This window comes from Thunnus albacares, chromosome 9 (genome assembly GCF_914725855.1).
Source record: "Thunnus albacares chromosome 9, fThuAlb1.1, whole genome shotgun sequence".
NCBI lineage: Eukaryota > Metazoa > Chordata > Actinopteri > Scombriformes > Scombridae > Thunnus > Thunnus albacares.
The window spans coordinates 8,560,801-8,582,111 of NC_058114.1; the positions used below are offsets into that span (position 1 = coordinate 8,560,801).

The following is a 21,311-nucleotide window of genomic DNA, read 5'->3' on the forward strand; positions in this document are numbered from 1 at the left end:
GTGATGAGAAAGTTTCTGTGGCTAATCTCTGGACAAACAGACGACACACAAACACATGCATGCATGCACACACTGTTGGAGGAAGAAATAGAGTAGCCGTCCAACCTTTGAGAGAACACTGTGGACTTAGTAGAGTAGATTCCTGAGAAGTAAACAAACACACACAAGCATAATCGCACTGATAATTGCGGCTAATAAGAACATACCACTTCATTAAATGTTTGATCAAGCTTTTCATTCATCAGACATACCACCGAAAGCTAACATTGAACCCTTTGACAGTTTGTATGTGCTATGTGCAGCATTTCAGGGGAAGCAGATAATTACAACACACCTTTTGATATAGCAGTAATTTCTGTAAACAAATAAGATCACTGTGGAGAAAACCTAAAGCTACTGGCCTCTGTTATGGATTTTGTGTTGTGCTCCACTGTGTTGGGTGGTTTTGAGGGTAATTTGGCCTCTTTGGCCGCATTACATACATCATACATTGCATACAGCACAAAAAAGAAATTGTTTTTACTTTGCAGATAGTACACAACACAAATCCAGTTTCATCATTCTACCTGCATAGTTTGAACTTCATGGTAGTTTAGATTGAAATGCATTTATGTTATGTGAACTAATCAGACTTTTTGTGTCATTTTATGAAATACTAAATACTCAGTTTAGTGCTATGTGTATGAAAATGATGATCCAGGTAGTATATCTAAAAGGAACAAGCCAGAGAGTCTAGTTGCCTTTGGCTTGCCAGATCAGTGATCACAACAACCAATGAACTTCCAGCTATAAAAGGCTGACCCGACAGGATTCACCTCCCAACAGCCTGAGTCAGTTGCAAAACTCAGGGAAGTTGAGATAGCTGAAGGATTAAACATCAAGCTTCTGCTACCCCAAGTTATATACATCATCCACGTTTATATATTTAATAGTGTCAAATAACATCCATCTTAAAATCAGTTAAAATTAGCACATTTTCAACATGATGAGTGGTCACCATGAAGGGGTATTGAGCTCATCTGATAGGACAGTAGGGGTATTTCAGAACAAACCAAAAGCAGGAACATCATCAGCCCTCCAGTCACTACCCTCCACTCTGTCTTCTCCTCAGGTAGAGAAGGTGTGCGGACCCCAGGCTGCTGGTCCCATGATGATGAGTACACATCCCACCACCTCGCATGTTCCAACATCTGTGACATCAGCAACCTCAGAGAGGTCAATCGTGACTTCACCACCCTCAGCGGGCCCTGCTGCACATCAGCTCCTGCAGCCGCAATCCCGGAGGTGAGTCACATACATGTGTGTAAAGTATGTTCTTGACAAAGGTGAGAATATTTGGGGAAAGTTAGGGTTAGTATTGAGCCACAGTAGGTGGATGATATCAGTGAACAGGGAGATTGACTAGAGGTTCTTTTGACCTTCAGTCTTAGCAGAAGAAAATTAAATTAAGCATTTTCTGTGTTTTTGTGTCTGTGTTTGTACATAAATGTTTGTATCCCACCAGGTCCTTCCCTCTGAAAGGTTCCAGAGGCGACAAGAGTCGCAGCCTGAAAAAACTGTCAAGGTAAATTCATCTCCATGAATCATCAAATGAGTATTAAGTATTGAAATTACAGAAATCTAATCATGTTATCATGTGCTCATGGTTTTTACAATGGTGATTTACTCTACTGTGTTTGTTCATTAGCCCTAAAAAGAAAACACAGTGTTGTTAACACCAGAGTTCTTTTTTCCTGGACTGGTTATATATTGAACAATCTTTGGAAACATCTGTGAAAATTAGTCAATGCAAATGATGATAGTTCATGATAGTTGAATAATTTAATTGAACACTGAATAATACAGTTTTAATTGTCATTCTTCCTGAAGAATATAGTCATTGACTAAAAGTGACTGAGAAAACAAAACCAAGGATGTTTTTCTGTCTCTCTTTCAGGGAGTTTGAGGGCTCCATCCAGCGGTACCAGTGGTTTTTCTCAGAGCTACCAGAGATGCTTTGTGAAAGTGAGATGGAGGTTGAGCAGCACACATGTTGGAGTGGCCAAGACGTCGTAGAGAGGTGTGTGTATTTTGCATTACATGCATTACTTAATCATAGATGTAGAGCAGTACCCCTGACACAGTATGTGGTTCTGGATGGACGCGATTGAATCAACTGTTTCTGTCATAATGCTTATAAAGTTCCACATTGGATGAATGCCGAAAATGCAACACCAACAGATGGAATGTAATTTTTGTTAGTAACAGTTAACCTGTCGTCATTTTTTTTATCTCAGACCCAGTGCACTGGGATACAGAGCTAAAACAACATAACAAGTTTACTTTAAATACTGCACTACTGTAAATGCATGTACAAGAGAGAGAATGACATGAAAATATCAGCTTTGGACTCTGAAAAAGGTTGGTCAGGCTCAAGTTGAAATTTCAGCTCCTGTGCAGCACTTAAAGGTGCAGTATGTAGAATTTAGGGGCATATAGCAGTGAGGTTGCAGATTGCTACAAACTGAATACCCACCCCCCCTTCCAAGCATGTAGGAGAAACTATGGTGGCCTCGAAACTTGCGAAAAATGCGAAAAGCCCTCTCTAGAGCCAGTGTTAGGTCTGTCCGTTTTGAGCTACTGTAGAAACATAGCGGTGCAACATGGTGGGCTCGTGCAAGACAACCCGCTCCCTGTGTAGATATAAAGGCTCATTCTAAGGTAACAAAAAGACAACAATTCTTATTTTCAGGTGATTATACACTAATGAAAACATACTTATAAATATTATATTGCATTTCTGCCAAGTCCATTCCACAAGATGCCACTAAATTCTACACACTGCACCTTTAAGAGGCCATGTAAAATCCAAGTTGGTGCATTGTTCATTCCTCGCTCACTGACTGGAGTGTTGCTCATTAGCATTGCTCTCTGTACTGCCACTGTTGCCCCGACGCTGCAGTATATTGCAGCAATGTTGATGTACAGTAGGAGGTACAGTATATATTTCCAATATACTGTAGCACCCAGCCACCATTCTGTGCTAAATGACAATCCAGTAGGTGTGTGAGAAAGATGTTAACATGCTTTCATGACTTTTACATCAACTCAACTGCGCTTCATTGGTCAAATCAAGTTTTCGTTACTTTAGATAAATCTGACATCAATGTGAAAATTGCCACTGAGAAGTTCACCATCCTTTCAGTGGGTTTGTATTGTTCGTATTTATCTGAAAAGGAGCTTTATGAGGATTAAACATGTGCTTCACTCAGATAGTCATCCATGCATCCATGTAGTCTGATAATCATCGGAGCCAGATTGTCAAGTTTAAAAGCTCTTAAGAACTAGAAGACTGTTGAGTTCCACTAGCTGACAAAAGAGTGAAAAAAGACAGGAATAGAGAAGTATAATTACATATACAAGAAATTAATTATATCATTTACATATATTCCAACAAAATGAAGCACATTATTAGAGTGTCCTTATTAAAATGTGCCATTTTTAGTCAGTATGATTTTTACAATTAAAAAGGGGACAAAATTATGCAAAATTCAGCATATGAGAATAATGAGTGTGCCTGGACGTGTGTGTGCGTGTGTGTGTGTGTGTGTGTTAGTGTGTGTGTGGCTCCTAATAGTTGGCCAGGGTGGGGAGGGGGGGGGGGTGACAGGGTTGTGAAGGTTAGAGAGTTCATTTCCAGAGTCTTTCTCATGGTGATTACATTGGCAGCTTTAACTGGTAACAAGACAAATGGGCAAACACACGTGCATGTACCAACACACACACACACACACACACACACATACACAAATTCACATGCACTCACATAAACACAGTCCAACACACACAATACTAACATGAACCCTTCAATCCACACTGAATATGGAATTATTGTATTCATCTGGCATCTAACTGCTCATAGCCCTGTCCCAAAACACACAGACATTCTGCACACATGACATTTATTGCCGTCCTGGCTGAACGCCCCCCCCCCCCCCTCTGTTGCTCTTCCTGAGGTTTCTTCCATTTTTTTCTCAGTTCAAATGTTTTGGGGGGAGTTTTTACTTATCCAAATCGAGGGTCTAAGGGTAGAGGGTATGGTATGTTGAACAGATTGTAAAGCCCCTTGAGGCAAATTGTGATTTGTGATGTTGGGTTACAAATAAAATTGACTTTACTTGACACACACACACGCACACACACACACACACACATACACATGCACACACACACACACACATTATGTTCTGTTCATCTCAGTAGGGAATGGTTTGCTGTGATGGAGAAAGTTTTCCATTAATGGTCTATCAACCATATGAAACAGGCCATGAAGCCTTGCAAGGACATCCTACACAAACACACACACACTGACTCACACACACACACACACACACACACACACACACACAGACTCACATTGCTTTATCACCATCAGCGCTGACATGAAGGCCAGTAAACCTTTATTTAATTAATAGGACTGCCATTTCTGTGCCTCTGCTATTTTAAGAAAACTATAGCAGGACCTCCTTTAGATCAATTATTTCCTTCATGTATGCTGTAAAGGACACATTTTTAATAAGTATTTATATTTATTATAACATGCATGTAACACTCAGAAATATATGTTCTAATACAAACAAATATTATAATGTTGGGACATGTGACATCATTGATGAAGTAGGAAAACAGGAGGGATGTTTTGGTTTTTTTTTAAATATTTATTCAATTTCATTGACGATATGTCCATACTGGATTCACAAACCCCCAAGTGAATCATGTTTCAAGTGTTTTAGGTGCAGTAGTGATAACTCTGATCATCAAAAACATTACATAATTGTGATTCAAGAGGTGGAAAATATGAATAACACAGTAGGGATGCTACTGACACACATGAATACTTGTATCAAACAAAAGAGGGTTTTTTTATAATATAGAGAAGAAAACTGCAGTTTAGCTAACATATCAGGTGCCAAAGCAGTTTCTTACAAAAAAAAAAGCATATTGGATAAAATAGCTTTGGTATGTAAGTACAGACTGGTGTTTCAAAGCAGTAGGTCAGTTGTTTTAATCAATCAATTGTTTTGAATTGTTGTGATCAATTTGAAAACTGTTTTTGGTCATCAAGTCTGACTTAATGGTTGCTGAATGCAGGTTAAAGAGTGAACAATGTGTCACTGGTCTCATTTGATAAGATCCTCATGATAAAAGTTTCCCAATGATCGTCCCTAACAAATGACCTGCTCTTACCTTCTCACCTTTCTTCTAACAACTAAGCCACATCTCATCTGATAATACTGCACGGGATAAATCCTGTAAGATGCATCTAAAACAATTATTTTTAATTATTTGTCTTTAACTGAAATAGGTAATACAATTACAATTTCGTTTACCTTTTAAATTCAAGCCATTTTAGCCCAGTGCATAATTAATCAGTTTGGAAAAACCTATCCTGAATCAGAAATCCATAGTCCTTTTTCATTTAGTCTGTGACAGGTCAGTGAGGTGAGATTTGTGAACAAGACAAGAAGTAAAATATTCAGTAATCCTGACTGTCATCATCTGTCAAGTTTGTTGCAGGCTAAAGTTTTGCTTAGAGGGCTAGTGGCCTGTGTTGGAGAGCAGCCAGCCTGTGCCTCTCTGACCTCTTTACATCTTCTTCTCTCTTCCATCCATCCATCCACCCATTCATTCATTTATTCAGCCATCCATTCATCTCCCCATCCTTCTATTCAGACCTCCATTCATCTCCTCCGCCCTCTGACCCACTTCACTTACAAATGTCTGTGTTTTGTGAGTGTGTGTAGTGAGAGAAAGTGCGAGAAACGGCAGACAGACAGATTGATGTGAAAGTCTGAGAGGGGATGAGAGAGGAGAGCAGATTATTAGCTTGTCTATTTTCAAGGTTACGAGCTAGAATAAAGATGAGGATAGTTACACCCATGTCTAGGGGAATAAGAGTCACAACACAGGAGGTGTGGGAGTCATTTCCCCCGCAGTCCTCAAATCAAGCCTCGCAACAATGTAGTTGAAGCATTTTATTATTATTTTTATATTTTATGCTTAATGGCATCTTAAATAGGATCTTGCAGAAATATATGAATAGGGTAAACTCAGGCGAAAACAACAAATTAAAGAAACATTTCAAAAATTTACCAAACTAGTCTACATTAAATGCAAGCCAAATAAACATTTCTTCCTGCATACAAATAAACAGGAGAAAATGTTTACAGAAGAAAAAGGCAGTCCACCCATTTGAAGAGAGCAGACACACTATAAAAATACAAGCTGTTTACAACACATATCTTACATAACAAAGTGTCAAAATACATGTATGTACAATAAGTATCCTAAAAAACTTGCTCTCAGCTCAGCTGCATATACACATTGAGGCAACGGCAGAGCCCGACTGGCAGTAGAGACTGTGCTCCGATCGCTCCCGGCCAATCCACCTACACACACATGCTTAAATATACAGAGACAGCAATGGGTCATCACAAAGTACACAATCAGATAAAGTTGTTAGGACAACACCCTTCAAAATTACTTGACGTGGGAGTTACAATGCTTTTATTTACCTCGCAGCAAAATAAAAAACCATATATAGTCAAATAAGCCCATATTTGAGTTAAACTGATTAAAGGCTATGGATGGCGATTTTCATGTGCAGAGTCAATAAAATATATATGTATATTATTTCTTATTGTAAGTAGAATCAATTCATTGTTGGTTTGGCTCTGCACATGAGATTTGTTGACCATAAGAAAAATGTAGAAAATTGCCAGCTATATCCTTTAAAGGATCAGTGCAAGACATATGACTGGAAGAAGGATAGTACTGGAAGTAGGATAGTTCAACACACTACAAATAACCAATAAGTACATTAGCCAAACCTCACCATCTTTACCACCGTATGTGTTTTCCATCACATCACATACAAAACAGTGAAAAAGAAACTGTAAATGTAATTCGATACATCTGCTCTACATAAAACATACAAAGACATTTAGATTGTATCATGACATTTAAAGTCGCAGCTGCACTGAGCAGCTTCCTAACCATCCTTCCTCTCTTAATGTCACATGGCTAATTTACATCTGCCATTTTCTTCCTCTATGAATGTTTCTTCATTAAAAGCAGGTTGGCGTACAGATAAATACCAAACAGATACAATACAGTGTGTTATATGTAGTTGAATGTTGATAATGGCCTCCAAACGAGACGACACAAATACAACAGTGTGATAATGTATTCATAGTGCTTGACTGTACTGGAATATTCATGATTGTTAAAGTTTTAAGGCGTGTGTTTTGCAGCTGTACAGACTGATTAAACTGAACTCTTTATGTAGCCAATTAGAAGTGTAATAGCTGATTGCCTCCAGAAGAGGGAAGCATCTTATCACGACCCCACGTAAAAAGATATTAACTCTGCTTCCACCACTGTAGACATGCCACACCCGATGTTTTGAAGTGTTTTGTGTATTAATGCATTAAAATCTGTTTTACATGAGCCATTACTGCTTCACAGAATCGGGGAAATGGTGTCAAAAGCAGAGAAAGAATTATCTGGAGGGGGTGAGGAGGACTGTAGAGGATAGAGAAAGTGAGACTAAGTGCAATTTTATCAAACCCAGCCAAACCACAGCATATCATTTCCATATCTGACACAAGAGGTACAGGTATAAGCCTCAGGTGTCAGTGTAGTGTGTGTGTGTGTTTGTGTGTGTGTGTGAGAGAGAGAGAGAGACACAGCTATGTAAATGACTCATTGGAATGCAGCTACATTTACAATTGAGGTTGTGACTCTCATAATTACACTTCTCCCTCAGATCAGATCGCTATCTAAGGTAATTTAATTTTCACTGTGTTTGTACGAGTGTGCCTGTGTGTGAGCGTGCACATGTTTGCGTGCACAGTACAGCCGCTTTAAATGTTTGCTGCAGGGATGAGACAGAAGAATGGATCTCTGTCTGTGTTACCGTTAGCAACCCTGCAGTAACCGAGGGCAACAGCGGAGCACCATTGTCGTTATGGTGCCGGTGAATTATGTCTGTCGTTCAACCAGATCTTATTAAGTGTCACTCACAGTCACACCTCTGTTTGCCATCTGCAGGACCAGCCCCCAACCCCTGAAAAATTAAATAGATAAATAAATACATGTGCAGTGATGGTTCTAAGGATACAAACATGCTTTTTGTTGATTAAAGTATTTACTAAAACAAATCTAATTGCAATTGCAATGTATGACTAAAACGAGTCATATCAAAGTCAACAAAAAACACAAGAAAGGCATGCAAAACTCACACAAGGGAATCATAAATAGACCATAGAGAACTTAAGTATGAATATGATTTAAATGGAACTGTAAATAGAACAGAAATTTGTAGATTGTTTGGAAACATACAAAGTATATGTGCAAAAGATCAATGAATAATATCCAACATGAATACAAATACAGCTTCAAAATGTGTAGATTCTTTTGAAATAAATACATGACTAATAAGTAAAACCTTTCATATGACATAATTTAAAACCAAAACATATCAAGGACACCAGTGTATTCTATAGGGATGCTGGGAGAATGTTAACCGCAGCTCGTTCCAGTGCATATTAAAATTGGTTTGTTACATCATCATCAATGCTCTAGCATGTTCTGACTGTGATGATCATTCACTGATGAACACTTTTTTTTTCTGGGCGCAATTTTGGCGGCCGCCTATGTTGCCTATTGGAAGCGGAAATCTGTCCCACACTTTCTGCTACATTATCACCTGGTGTCAAACAGACAGAGCGACCCGACAGTCTGTAATCTGGCCAATAGCTCATTCAGAGCAATGATAGCTTCCAGTACATTCAGCAAGACAGCAGGTACCAAATGGCTATTACAAGTAACTGTTTTGATCCTGGTTGGTTAATCTTCATTCGGGCAAAATGTTTTGAAGTGAAATGTTTTTTGAGGGAGTGTGCGTGTGTTACTCTTTTCCTATTGGTGCTTTTTTTAATAGCCTTGCACCTACATGATGTGCTTATAATTGCACCCCTTCAATTACAAGTAACTGAGCAGAAATGATTTGACCTCAGTAATCTTTGCATAGAATACCCATGTCTATCAACCCTGCCATGTGTGATTTCTTTGTATAAAAACATGCCAAATTAATGAGAGAGGCAAAAGATCTGATGTGAGTGAGTCTAATCAATGACACTGACATTCACTACATTTCTGCTTGAACTTTCATGTTAATTGCACTTACTGAATACTGAAAGGCAGTCAAATTAAAACAAACAAAGCCACCCCCTTTTCATCTCCAGTCTCAGTATATCTGATGGCTGTTTAGCATTAAGTCAGAATGATATCTCTTCACCTCCCAGCAGACATGTTACTGCCGCTGGCAGTGTGTTTAAGGAATGTCTCCTGTTACAGAGCTGATAAGTGAGAACAATGTGGATCCTTATCTTTTCATTCTATTGCACTAATCCTGACAGAGCGTAGTACATAAATAATTGATCTTTCCATTATATATTACAAAGTCAAAATCATGGAAATTGGCTCATGTGGCCCTGATAATTATTGTCAAAATTTCAGGTTGTCCTTCCTGTCACTTATCCGGGAGTGGTTAATCAATAGCTGAAGGCATTCCCTTTGCAGCACTCTTCATCAGTTTGCTTTTAGACCTCCATGTCAGTTGTTAACCTTTGTTTTTTATGATTTAGTCAGTAGTTTAGACAATAAAAAATGTTGTCCCTGTTTGTTCATACATTTATTAAATGCCTTTCACACAGTTGATTTATTACAAGGTTTATTCTCTATTGTCTTCAGGTGGGATGCTCCAAATAATTGAATTCATTGCACCGAATTTAATAAAACTCAACATGAGTCTCTAAGAACTGAGCTGAACAATTGCCTGTGGTATGAATTACTTCTTACATAGCCAGAGGCTTCCTGTAGTGCCCACCAGCATTTAGCTTGAATCTGGAAAACAGGGAATGTGAAGGTTCCTCTGATACACAGAGCCTTGGTCCTCTCTTCCTATATAGCCACCAACTGGTTCTGTGGCTTTTTAATTAGTTTACTGGTTACATTGATAGCCCTCACCAGTGTGCTCCTGTTTTTACTATTCAGGTCACCATACCATGATACTGCACAACAGAGCACTTTGAGACCACTTGTAAAATTTGCTACCTTACAACAAAACTATTATGTTGTTTGAGCCGATGAACTTTGTATATTCCTACTACTCCTACTACTAAGTTGTTTACAGTTTCCACTTACAGATCATTGATTATGATGGGCTGAGTGGAAAAGTCTTGTTTAGAGCAAAGAATCAATTATTATGTTTTGCTGGAGTTAAGCCTGAGGGCACTTTGCCTCATACAAAAGGCCAATAAAGGCCAGGTCAACAGTTTATTTGTATAAACCATGGCTTTTGTTGTGTATTATAATTTCATTGGTATATACAGAAGATAAAACAGTAGATAAAATGTTGCCCTGAGGAGCTCCTGTGTTAATTATGACACAGCACAAACCTTTTTGTGTAGATTCTCTGTGGGCATTGCTTATCCATAATATGAAACCAGTGGTAACTTCAAAATCATGTAGTTTCTGCAATAAAATATGCGTGGTAGAAGTATTAAAAGTTTAACTAAAATATATACATATATTTACATGCTTTCCTGTTTTTTTAAAATGTTGTCTTTTCCATCCTTGGCTGTCAAATACATCTTTATGCGGATGATACTGTTTTATACAGTGTAGCTTATTGCTCTCAATTAGCTACAAAGAAATGACAACTCTTCTTCAATGCACAATAAGATTCAGAGATTTGTATTGCAGTAGTTTGCATGTCTCCTCTGGATTTTTTTGTCTCTTTTCTGTTTTCATTGTTCTGCTCTGTTTCAACTGTAAACTGGGTGTTGCAGTAAAAGAGCAAGCATGCTCAGCCAACCTTGTATAAATAAAGGTCAAATCAATTACCTGTCACTCTTGGCTGCATTGCTATTAAAGAAGAAGAGCACACTCATGACTTAAAGACGAAGATAAAGGAAAACATGATATTTACCAGAATATTTGTGAGATGTTGACAATCGTGCGTCTGTAACGGATTCACTGGATGTGCGGTGTTGACACTGATCCCTAAAATCTTTGCTGGAGTCAACCTGGTTCTGTTATATTTTCGTTTATTAAACATTATTTTTTTGTTTGTCTCTTGTCTGTTTTCATTGCTCTGTTCTGTTTCAACTGTAAACGGGTGTTGCAGTAAAAGAGCAAACATGCTCAGCCAACCTTGAATAGATAAAGGTCAAATCAATTACCTGTCACTCTTGACTGCATTGTTATTAAAGAAAAGCACACTCATGACTTTAAGAAGAAGATAAAGGAAAACATGATATCTACCAGAATATTTAATAGCTGTTGACAACTGTGCATCTGTAACAGACTCATTGGATGTTCCGTGTTGACACTGATCCCTAAAATCTTTACTGGAGTCTGAGGAATCTTGGGATTTCCCCCTGGCACACAATCTGTGGTTTTTAATTGAGCTTTTTTTTGTTTTTTCTATCCTCCCTCCTCACCCTCCCTTCCTTCTCGTCCTTTTCTTTTTCTCTCCTCTTCTGCTGAGGGCGTATGCTGAACCTTTCTTCACATGTGTTAATGCATCTACATGTAGACAAATATCCTGTTATTACATGGGATACTCAGTCTTTCCATTCTGTTTTAGTCATGTCAGTACATGTAAGCATCATATCCTCGTTTTATGAGACATACAGTCTCATCCCAGACACACAGTAAAAGCAGAGTCAAGTCTTTGTATACACAGTGATTAGCAGGGATGCACCTTATGATCTTTTGTTGTTTATTGGTGCATCTTTCTAAAGAATATAAGCAGTTTCCATGGTGATAGTGTTTGAGATGTTTGAAAAGAGATCCGTGAATCAAGGCAGGGTCTGTCTTATGAAAGCAAGATTAGTTCATTTTGGCTTTGCAGTTCTATGAAGCTTTCTCACTTTGTTTTGTGCAGCATGGTTAACTCCCTGTTGAGCATGTTAAAAAGAAACACGACACACCCACTGACAAATCAACTCACTTCTCTAGTTTACACTCATATGTTTCAGGAGCAGTTTTGCACAAATAACAGATAGTAGGTAGACCATATTCAGATAGCAGATTCTTCTATTTCCATCAGTAATTGGTTCAGCGTAGCCTATTACACGCTTGTCAAGCACTTCAGAGCATCTGTACATATAAGGAGCCCTAAGTCCACAGAGGCAGCACTGTTGTTCTCTCTAGTAAAAACATGAAGCTTAACTTTACCTTCAGAGAAACTAATGTGGTGGCAACAAATATAATATTTCATGTGTGAGACCAAAATTTATCTTCCAAAAGGAATTATATCATATGTATTTTATATTATGATATGATTATGATATATGATATAATATATATACATATATTATATCATATATCAAAAAAGGCTACAGCCAGCGGCTCCTCAGACCTCCATAAACGTCAGAGCAAATTTACAAACAGACATTATTCAGAAAAATTGATGACATATTAGAAATCTAAATGCTCACTTTCTCACCTGAAAAAATATTAAAACTTACTAAAGTGACACAATAACGGTCCTAGAGTGAAAATTACAACTTTTACTTGGCTCAGCCATTGCTGTTGGTTGGTGCAAAATGCATTCTGGGATACTCAGCTATCCCAAGTTCACACAAGTCAGCTCCCGATGTATGCCAGATAAAACAGATGGAGCAAGAACACTTCCGGTCATTTGGACTCTACTTGTCTAGATGCAGACTTTGAATTGGAACAGAACAGTACTTCAGCTGTTACCAGTGACATTTCACAAGAACAACAAAGCACAAGTACAGACAAGAAAGCAGACCGAGAGAGAACTACAGGTGCCAGATCTTGATTACAGTGTTATACTGTATTATATTACGTGTTATACATGAATGCACAATGTCTTCTTTGTTTATCAGAGTGTGTTAAGATTTGTTAACAAACTAAGTTGACTGGCCATGTCTGTCCATGCGTTTGTTGAGTCATATTTTGAGGTTAGCATATTTTGAGGTATAAAGCCATCCCAGGCAAACTTCCATCACATCTCTGCAGTTCATCTTCCAATCATTATCTCAGGTCACAAGACACATATTTGCTGTGTGTCCCTACAACATGTACCACTAACTTATGTACACAATGTTACAGTCACAAAGACCTTCATCAAATGTTCTTTTTCTATAGCCATTATGTTTAATCATTTACAGTAAAATGCCATTTCCCCCTGCATTGGCAGCAGAAACACCATTACTGAAATAATGCATCTCATCATGAAACATAAGAGCAAAACTGGTAGTAATATTTTTTCCCCATACTCACTCCAGGCTACAGAATATATCGAGTGTCAGCAGTACAATCTTTAATTTATTTAGTTTATTTCCATTTCTATTGATTTTTTTTAAATATTATTATAGTATTCTTTTTCCTCGCTGCATCATGTTGGTTTTTTCGCCTCACTAATGACCTAATTTTCCCATGAGGATTAGACGCTCTTCTTATCTTAAATTATATACGCTGCTCTTGATCTTTTGATGTAATATATTGCCTATTTTATGTGAACATGCTAGATTGGAAACAGAGACAGTTCAGAAGCACTTTTGTGAGAGTGGTTATCATGGATTGCCAGTGTTAGGTTTAATGCAACTAAGTAACACAGTGTCACACTGCGTTGAACTCGCTTTGTAAGTCAGACCTGAGGACTAGAACTCTTTGGCTTGAATCAAACCTTCACCAAGATATTACCTTTAATCCAGAAGGATGTGTGCATTAAAACATGATCTATGTGGGAACTTTGAAAAAGTTTTGTTTTGGGAACTTCCAGACTTTATGCATCGTGTGAAGTTTCTGGGGTGATCTGATTCCAGACCAGCAGATTAAACATGTCTCCAGAGGCTGGAGGTCTTCACCACTACACCATCTCTTTGCATTAGTCAAGTCATTTTAGATTCGTCCGCCTCGTTTCTGCTGTCTGGTTCCCACAATCCCTTTCCCTCATTGCCATTGCCAGAGAGTGTTTGTGTTTTTTAGGGTGTGGAGTCAGTGGTTACTGAGTTGGTGGCTGATTGTATTAGCTAGCAAAGTTGCTTTGTAACATGGAAAAAGATGACTCATGAACCGCTGTTTCTTCCTCTCTTTTGCTTTTCTCTCACTTCATCACCCTTTTGATCCACCCACCCCAAACCCTCACACAGACCAAATGATGTGCCCACGCTTATATTGAACTTTAATGTGTGAGATGATTAAGAATGACAATCAAGGATGACGTTCATTTACTGTTTTCACACTATTTTTTCTGATTAATTATTTGAAAAAAGTTGCGAATATCTGCAAAAGAGAAACTAGTGCTAAAGAGAAACTACTAATATGTATCATTTAAATACTCCATTTAACCTACTGCATTTCAAATGTTACTGAGTTAAAGTAAATTGAAAAATAATGATCAATACAAAAATGGTCCCTTTCAGTGGCTTCAACAATAGTTTCTTTGATGTAGAAGCTCCATCGATGGTTTTATGTACAGCAGTGAATCACATCATATTCGCATATAGTCACCAGTAACTACAGTTATGTGATTAGTGCAATGAAGTAAAAGATACAGAATTTCCTCTTAAATACAAGTAAAAGTGTAAAATCTGACAAAATTACCACCTGTAAATTGTATTTACGGTACAGTTAGTTACTCTATTTTCAACCCCTGGTAAGTGCTCAGTCATTTCTAAAAAAGAATATCTTTTACATTCCTTAAATCATCTTACTGCCTTGCTGAAACCACTAATACAGTGACTATAAACTGAATCTATTCTTAATAAAAATCCCTGTGACTTAAACAATGTGATTAAGATTAAGATCAGTCTACCAGAAAATGATCTCATGTCACTATAGTTGAGTGTCTCAAGTGACTCCTCTGCTTGAACAGAAGTCTTCTTTGTTTGTTTTTTTTTGCCAGGAGTAAAGTTATTTTAGTGTGTGTGTGTGTGTCCATGCACATGAAGTGAATCACTACACCCTTTACTGAACACACTAGTATCTTGACTGTGGGAAAACTGGGGCAGGAGAGCAACACACACACACATACACACACACACACACATTCAGAGAACTGGGACAGAAAGTACTATATGTCTCTCTCTTGTTCTGTAGTTATGCAGGTCGTGTGGTTGGCAGCAGCTTAAAAGCCCAGAGGGAGAACCCAGAGATGACCGTCCGTAATACAGATCCTGTCCTGAAGGGGGCGAAACAGAAACTGGAGCAACTAACACAGGTACACACACACACATGATCATTTCAAATTAGGACAAGTGGGTGAGGTAAATGTTTGCAAACACTATTCTCACTATTTCTTACTTAAACAAAATCTTCATTTGCTTTCAGTGAGTTCCAAGTTTTATGTTAAGAGAGATCATATTCATCTGTTTCCCACACTAGTGGTAGGGCCAACAGATAGCAGTGTTGCGTCTTAATAACTACCGTGCAGATTATCATCTAATTGGTATGAATATTTATGGTCCTCAGATGATGATTCATAATGATTTGTTGACCTTTCTTCAAGTGCCACCATCTGGTCAAAATTTCTCTGCCAGCACTTGAAAAATAATGGCTGGATCTCTCTGAAATTTGCAGTGAATATTCAGGATCACCAAAGGGTGCCGTCTTTGGGGAGCACTTGACCTTTCCTCTAGCACCACCATTAGAGAAAAATAATCTCTCAAACACTAAAAATATCAAATCTAATAGGCCAGAAACACTTTTCATATTCATCACTCCATGAGCTTTTTTTTCTTTCTTCTAGCGCTGCTCTCAGGCCAAAATGTCAAGTTTGCATCAGCAGGAACTTTGTAACATGCCTCATAATCTTATAGACATGTCAGTGCATATCTGACAATTCTGACAATTCACATAATGCTTTTTTCCGTGAGTTTGCATGATGGAGACAGGAACAGCTGCCTCCAACAGCTATAAACAGCAGTGTGTGTATCTGTATTTCTATCAGCCTTATTCAGTGAATTTATGACTTATAAGCCTTTGGGATGTCTGAGCTTTGGTATTTACATCTCTGCTTCATTGCATTATACTTATGTACCAAACATCTTGGTGATTTAATGATCACATTCACTGTTATTACAGCAGGTGTGGCATTTTTGGCTTATTTCTGCTTAAGAAATGGTTTAGGAACCCACAGTAATAACATTTAATTTTTTGGATTGATTATTTTAGATCTGCATAACCAGAACAGTTTTTTTTTCTCTTTGTCTTCAACCAGTCTTTAACAATGTCAGCTTTTGATGTATTTTTGCACTGGGCTAGGTCCTGCACATGCTACAGCCTCTGCTGTAAACCTGTATTTTTATGTAGGTGTAGATAAAGTGAGATGAGAGTATAAGCAAGAGGATATGTGTGTAATTTCATAACTCTCCCATAGAGCATTAATATCTCCTGTCCTCACCTCAGCCATGACCATGACTTATGAACGTGGCATGGGTCAGCATCCTGCAGGTATAATGCACTCTGTCCTTCATGGATGGAGTTATGGAGGGCTTATCCAACCCATTCATATCAATACCCTAAATAATGATTCTTTTGTTAGTTTGATCTTTGGCTGTTATTATTTTAGTCATATTCCAAGATCAACCTCACAACCAAAGTGTGATGTGGCTGTTATGAAGCTGCAGCAGGGGCCTGGGTTCTGTGTGTGTGTTTTAGTGAGTGTGTGTGTATTTGAATTATTCATGTTGTGGGGACATAAATCTGTTTACACAGTCACATTGTGGGAACTTGCTTCCTTTTTGGTGACGCAAGTCCCCATAAAATAAATCATTACATTTTTGGGTGAAAACTTAGGTTAAGGTTAGGTTTGGGTTAGGCAAGCAGTGGTTATGGTTAGGGTAAGTCCCCAGGAAATGAATGTAAGTCTATGTAATGTCCTCTGAAGTGATTGAAACACGATCTGTGGGTGTGTTTCTGTCTCTGTGAGTGTGATGTCTCAGATGAGCCTCATCTGGCTCTCAATCATCTGTTATCACCTCTTGTGTGAAGCGCTGCTTAATCCAATAAACTTAAATGTCAGCACTCTAAACAGATGTAGATAATAACATGCAATAATAAATTAATTAATTCAACAATTACACAGAATTTATGCAGCGCTCTCAAAGCTCTGGACAGCATGGTAATACGGTGATACAATTTGCATGGATGATTCATAAAATCATATCAAAATGATACATGAAGGTTATTCATAATGATGATTCATTATTGGTACTAAGGACCATGTGATTGTGTTTGGGACCCTTAGAGAGTCAATCAGGCTGTCAGCTGAACTGATAGAAACAGACAGACCAACTGGAAGCCAGACAAGTAAACACAAACTGGAAGAAAAATCAAACAAACAAGCCAAGAAGACAACACAGAAACATATGGTGTTTCTGCCTTTGAAGAGTTTTTATCTTTAGCTATAACTATAAAATAAATGAAGACAGAGTTCAGATTTCCAGGTGTTTGCTTGTAGGGTCAAGATATCAGTTTAACTTGAATAAGTGGTACCGATGACATGTTTTCATGTAGCAGCAAGTCACGCTCACCGAGTGCTTAATCGTAATGTCAAGTGGGAAATTGTAGTTTGTCAAGAAAACCTGATAAATTCTGTCAAGTGTCGTTGGTGGTGATGGAATATTCATGGAAAAAAATCATAGGATGGGACATGCTAGATTTACTTTACTCTTTTTGCTGTTGAAGCTCTTTCTGTGCTCCGTCTAATTTTGGTGGGGAGTCCATTAATCATGTTGCATTTACGTGGAGGAAATGCCGAGTCAGCATCCCCTCGTGCCACATACACAAACACACAGCACACATGCACCATATAATTACTTATGTATGAGATTTGCTTTCTCCAGCCCATTAAATCTATGTAACCCGTACGTGTCCTGTTAGTCTGTGATTTAAAGAACATTGAAGTATCTAACATGATCGCAAGAACAAAGACACAATGAGGATAAGAAAAGTAAGATCCTTTTATTTTGGACTTGTAATACATGCCCGTTAGATGGATGATGGTAAATGCTAACAGACCACAACATGAAGCAAAGGGAAAAATGCAAATATAACACAACCCATATGCATTGCAAACTATTTTCAGTTCCAAATTGTGTGCAGTCTTTCCATCTTTCTGATAAATTGAGAAAATGCAAGTCTGTGCACACAAACTCTGTGTGAAACTACACACTATGAGCCGTTACTGTCCTTTGAACAAGTTTAAAGTCACCTTCGGAAATCCAGGGCCTGGGCTGTGCTTCTTTCATGCTAACTGCCCCAGTGCCTTCTCTGTGCGGGAAGCCATTCATCTGAGAGCACACATTAATGCACACCATTTATTAATTATTAGTCATGCCTGTCATGTGTGCCATTTACACACTCGCACAGCTAGGACGAGAGGAGGAACAAAATATGAAAGAGGACAAAGAAGCATCCTTGGAATTTTAATTATATCATCAGCCATGTTTTTGAGGTCTGTCTTTCCCTCTCTCTCTTCTTATCTTTCACTGTCCCATTTTGTATTAGGTGTTAATTAGACCTTTTGCAGCAGCGGGCTCTGTTTCATGCAAGGTTTGCCCTCTAATGGGATTCTATTAGTGTAGTCACTCACTTATCCGGGCAATTAAAATTTTTATGTACATGCTCAGCCAATCAGGATAAGCCTAATCAACCTTGTGAGGGCTGCTCATACACAGAAAAGGGCAGTGGCTTCACCGCTCCTCATCCACTTTTGTCTTAAGTGACAGCACATATCCAATGATAGCTTCATTAGACGACTTGGCAAAATTCTGCTCGTCGTGAAGGTCTTGGTCTAGCCCGGTATCCAAAGGAATTAAGTTTGCGTTGAGTGTAACAGCTGATTTTGCAGTGAACAATTTACATTAGGGCTACAGCAACTGTCTTCATTATCGATTCATTTGTAGATCTTTTTTTTTTACTCAGTCGATTGTTCAGTGTGTTTCGTATAGTGTTTATTTATATAGCACTTTTCAAAAACTACAAACTACATTAAATATTAGAATAAGTTCAGTGCAATCAAGAAATAGAATATCTTAAAATAGATTCAATTAAAAAAAAGGAAAAAATTAATTAAAAGTCAAAATGTCAGTGAAAAAGGTCTTCACACATCTTGTTTTGTTCAACCAGTAGTACAAAACTCAAAAGATATTCAGTTCACAATGATATAAAACTGAGAAAAGCCACACATCCTCATTTGAGAAGCTGGAAAAGAGAATGTTTGGCTTTTTTTTTTAATAAATGGCTTAAATCATTAATCAACTATCAGAATTTGTTTGTTATTTTTTATGTTGATCGACTGATTGATTATTCAAATGATTGTTTCAGCTCTAATTCACATCCAGTGAAAATGTTCACTGCTGAAGGAAGTAGTGGGTATGGTAACCCTTTTCATGCCAGAGGCTTGAGTGTGCAATACCAGAGACCAGTAGATAATGTTGGCTTTTTATAACCATGACCGTGATCTTTTACTAATCTTAGCCAAAAGTTTTGGTTGCCTAACCAACCTTAACTTAATCTAGATTTTCTCTAAATCCACATTTTCTCTGACGTTGGAGTTGCTTGGTCACCAGTATAAGGCAGCCCCTGCAGTGTTTCATAGAGGGTTCATCCTGAGTGGCTTGCGTTTCATTTTTTTGTGTGCAATGACTACTTGTCAGGTCAGTATTACAGGGCTGCACATGTGTACATGCAACTAGTTGTATAATATGTTACTATTAATCTTCGACACAGCAGAGAACAAGCTACGTACATCATTGATTGTCTTGGCTGATATGTTTCAGTTAAGTGGTAAAGCTATCGCCCACCATTTCTCATTTTTGTTTACTTTTAGAAAATATCTTAAACTTACAATGGTAGCTTACCAATTAAAGAAAAGTAATTATTTTAATTACCTTTCCATCCCTCATTATTTTGAATTAGTCCTGTCTTCCTTGCCTTGAGCTTTTAGGAGACGTGTTTAATTTTTCCATCTTCCAACTCTTCTGCACAGATTTTCAAAACAAATCAAATAACCAAAAGTCCTCATGTTATCCACTGACTAAGTTTTTCCCCTGCCATTAATTAGATAGGACAGACCACTCTGGAGCTGAATAATTTAACTTGTAGGTCTATTAGTTTCACCGAGTTACAGAGTTTCAGTGTCGCATGGCCCAAATTCTGTTTAGATTCAATCCTTTCCACATGACTTGTAAAACACAGTCCTGGTGGAAACATTGCTGTAATGTATTTTTGTCCTCCCTCAGCCCTCATTTGCAGTCTGATGACATGATGGTGAATCACCACACAGAGTCTAGTCTGTTTCTAATCCCCTTGGACATGCTGTCATATAATAACCTTGGTTCCCCTTGTTTCCAAGGCTGCCCCACACCTACTGTATGGTGGAGGCCAGATGTCCCTCCTTATGCATACAGCCTGTATCTATCCGGAAGAGTCCAAACCTAAGACATATGTGCAGAATGTCACCAATTGCAATTTTGTCCCTGAAATAAAAAATAGTAATTAGTGATATACCTCACAGTGTCAGGTCAATGTTTTTTTTTCACAATTTCCCTAACATTGAGTGCGTTTACATGGCACTAGTATCCCAGTTTTGAGTCTTATCTTCTGTCATTTACATGGAACATGTGAAACCTGGTTATTGCAATATTGCAATTGACACAGATCTCATGATTTTCAAACAAAGGAACAGCAGTTGTTTTTTTTTCAAGTTCAGATGGGCTGAGGCACAGACCATAACAAGGTCAAAGCAGCACTTTTCACAGACGGTCTGTGAATGCACCGATCATCATCTGTTTGAACCGAAAGCGTGCAACAATATTCATTCAATAATCATTGCGATGCACGTTTCAGTTGAGCAGCCAATCACAATGATTTGTGAATCATGAACCCACTGAGCAAGAGTGGAGCAAGTCTGGAGAGACTGCGGTGTTAGCATTGTTTCTCACTGTGCGGCTCACTATGTCTGCATTACAGTTATACTAACGTTAGTCAACAATGTTTCAATCTTCAGTGAGTAAGCACCAAAACCCCTCCCCCCACCCCTCCCAGGAACAAATCTCACTCCAAGCAGAAGTCAGAAGTTGGCAGCCCTGTGTAAACACGCTCAGACAGAACAACAGTTGCTATCATCATATATAATTGGTATCATATACTTAATAACAAGACTTTATAGTCTACAGCTAGCGGCGAGGCTGTACCTAGACACAGTGGTGCTTTTAGCTAAA

At 38.2% G+C, this 21,311-nt stretch overlaps 1 protein-coding gene across 3 annotated transcripts in view; it reads left to right on the plus strand.

The window, feature by feature from the left end:
• LOC122989607 (glypican-5-like) overlaps positions 1-21,311 on the plus strand; it is a 58,828-nt gene that overhangs the window by 11,707 nt on the left and 25,810 nt on the right. For all 3 annotated transcript variants that reach the window (XM_044362598.1, XM_044362597.1, XM_044362596.1), the window contains 4 exons: positions 1,112-1,284; positions 1,505-1,564; positions 1,937-2,059; positions 15,184-15,304. In XM_044362598.1, the coding sequence (XP_044218533.1) occupies positions 1,112-1,284; positions 1,505-1,564; positions 1,937-2,059; positions 15,184-15,304 (477 nt within the window). The remainder of the gene's footprint in view (positions 1-1,111; positions 1,285-1,504; positions 1,565-1,936; positions 2,060-15,183; positions 15,305-21,311) is intronic.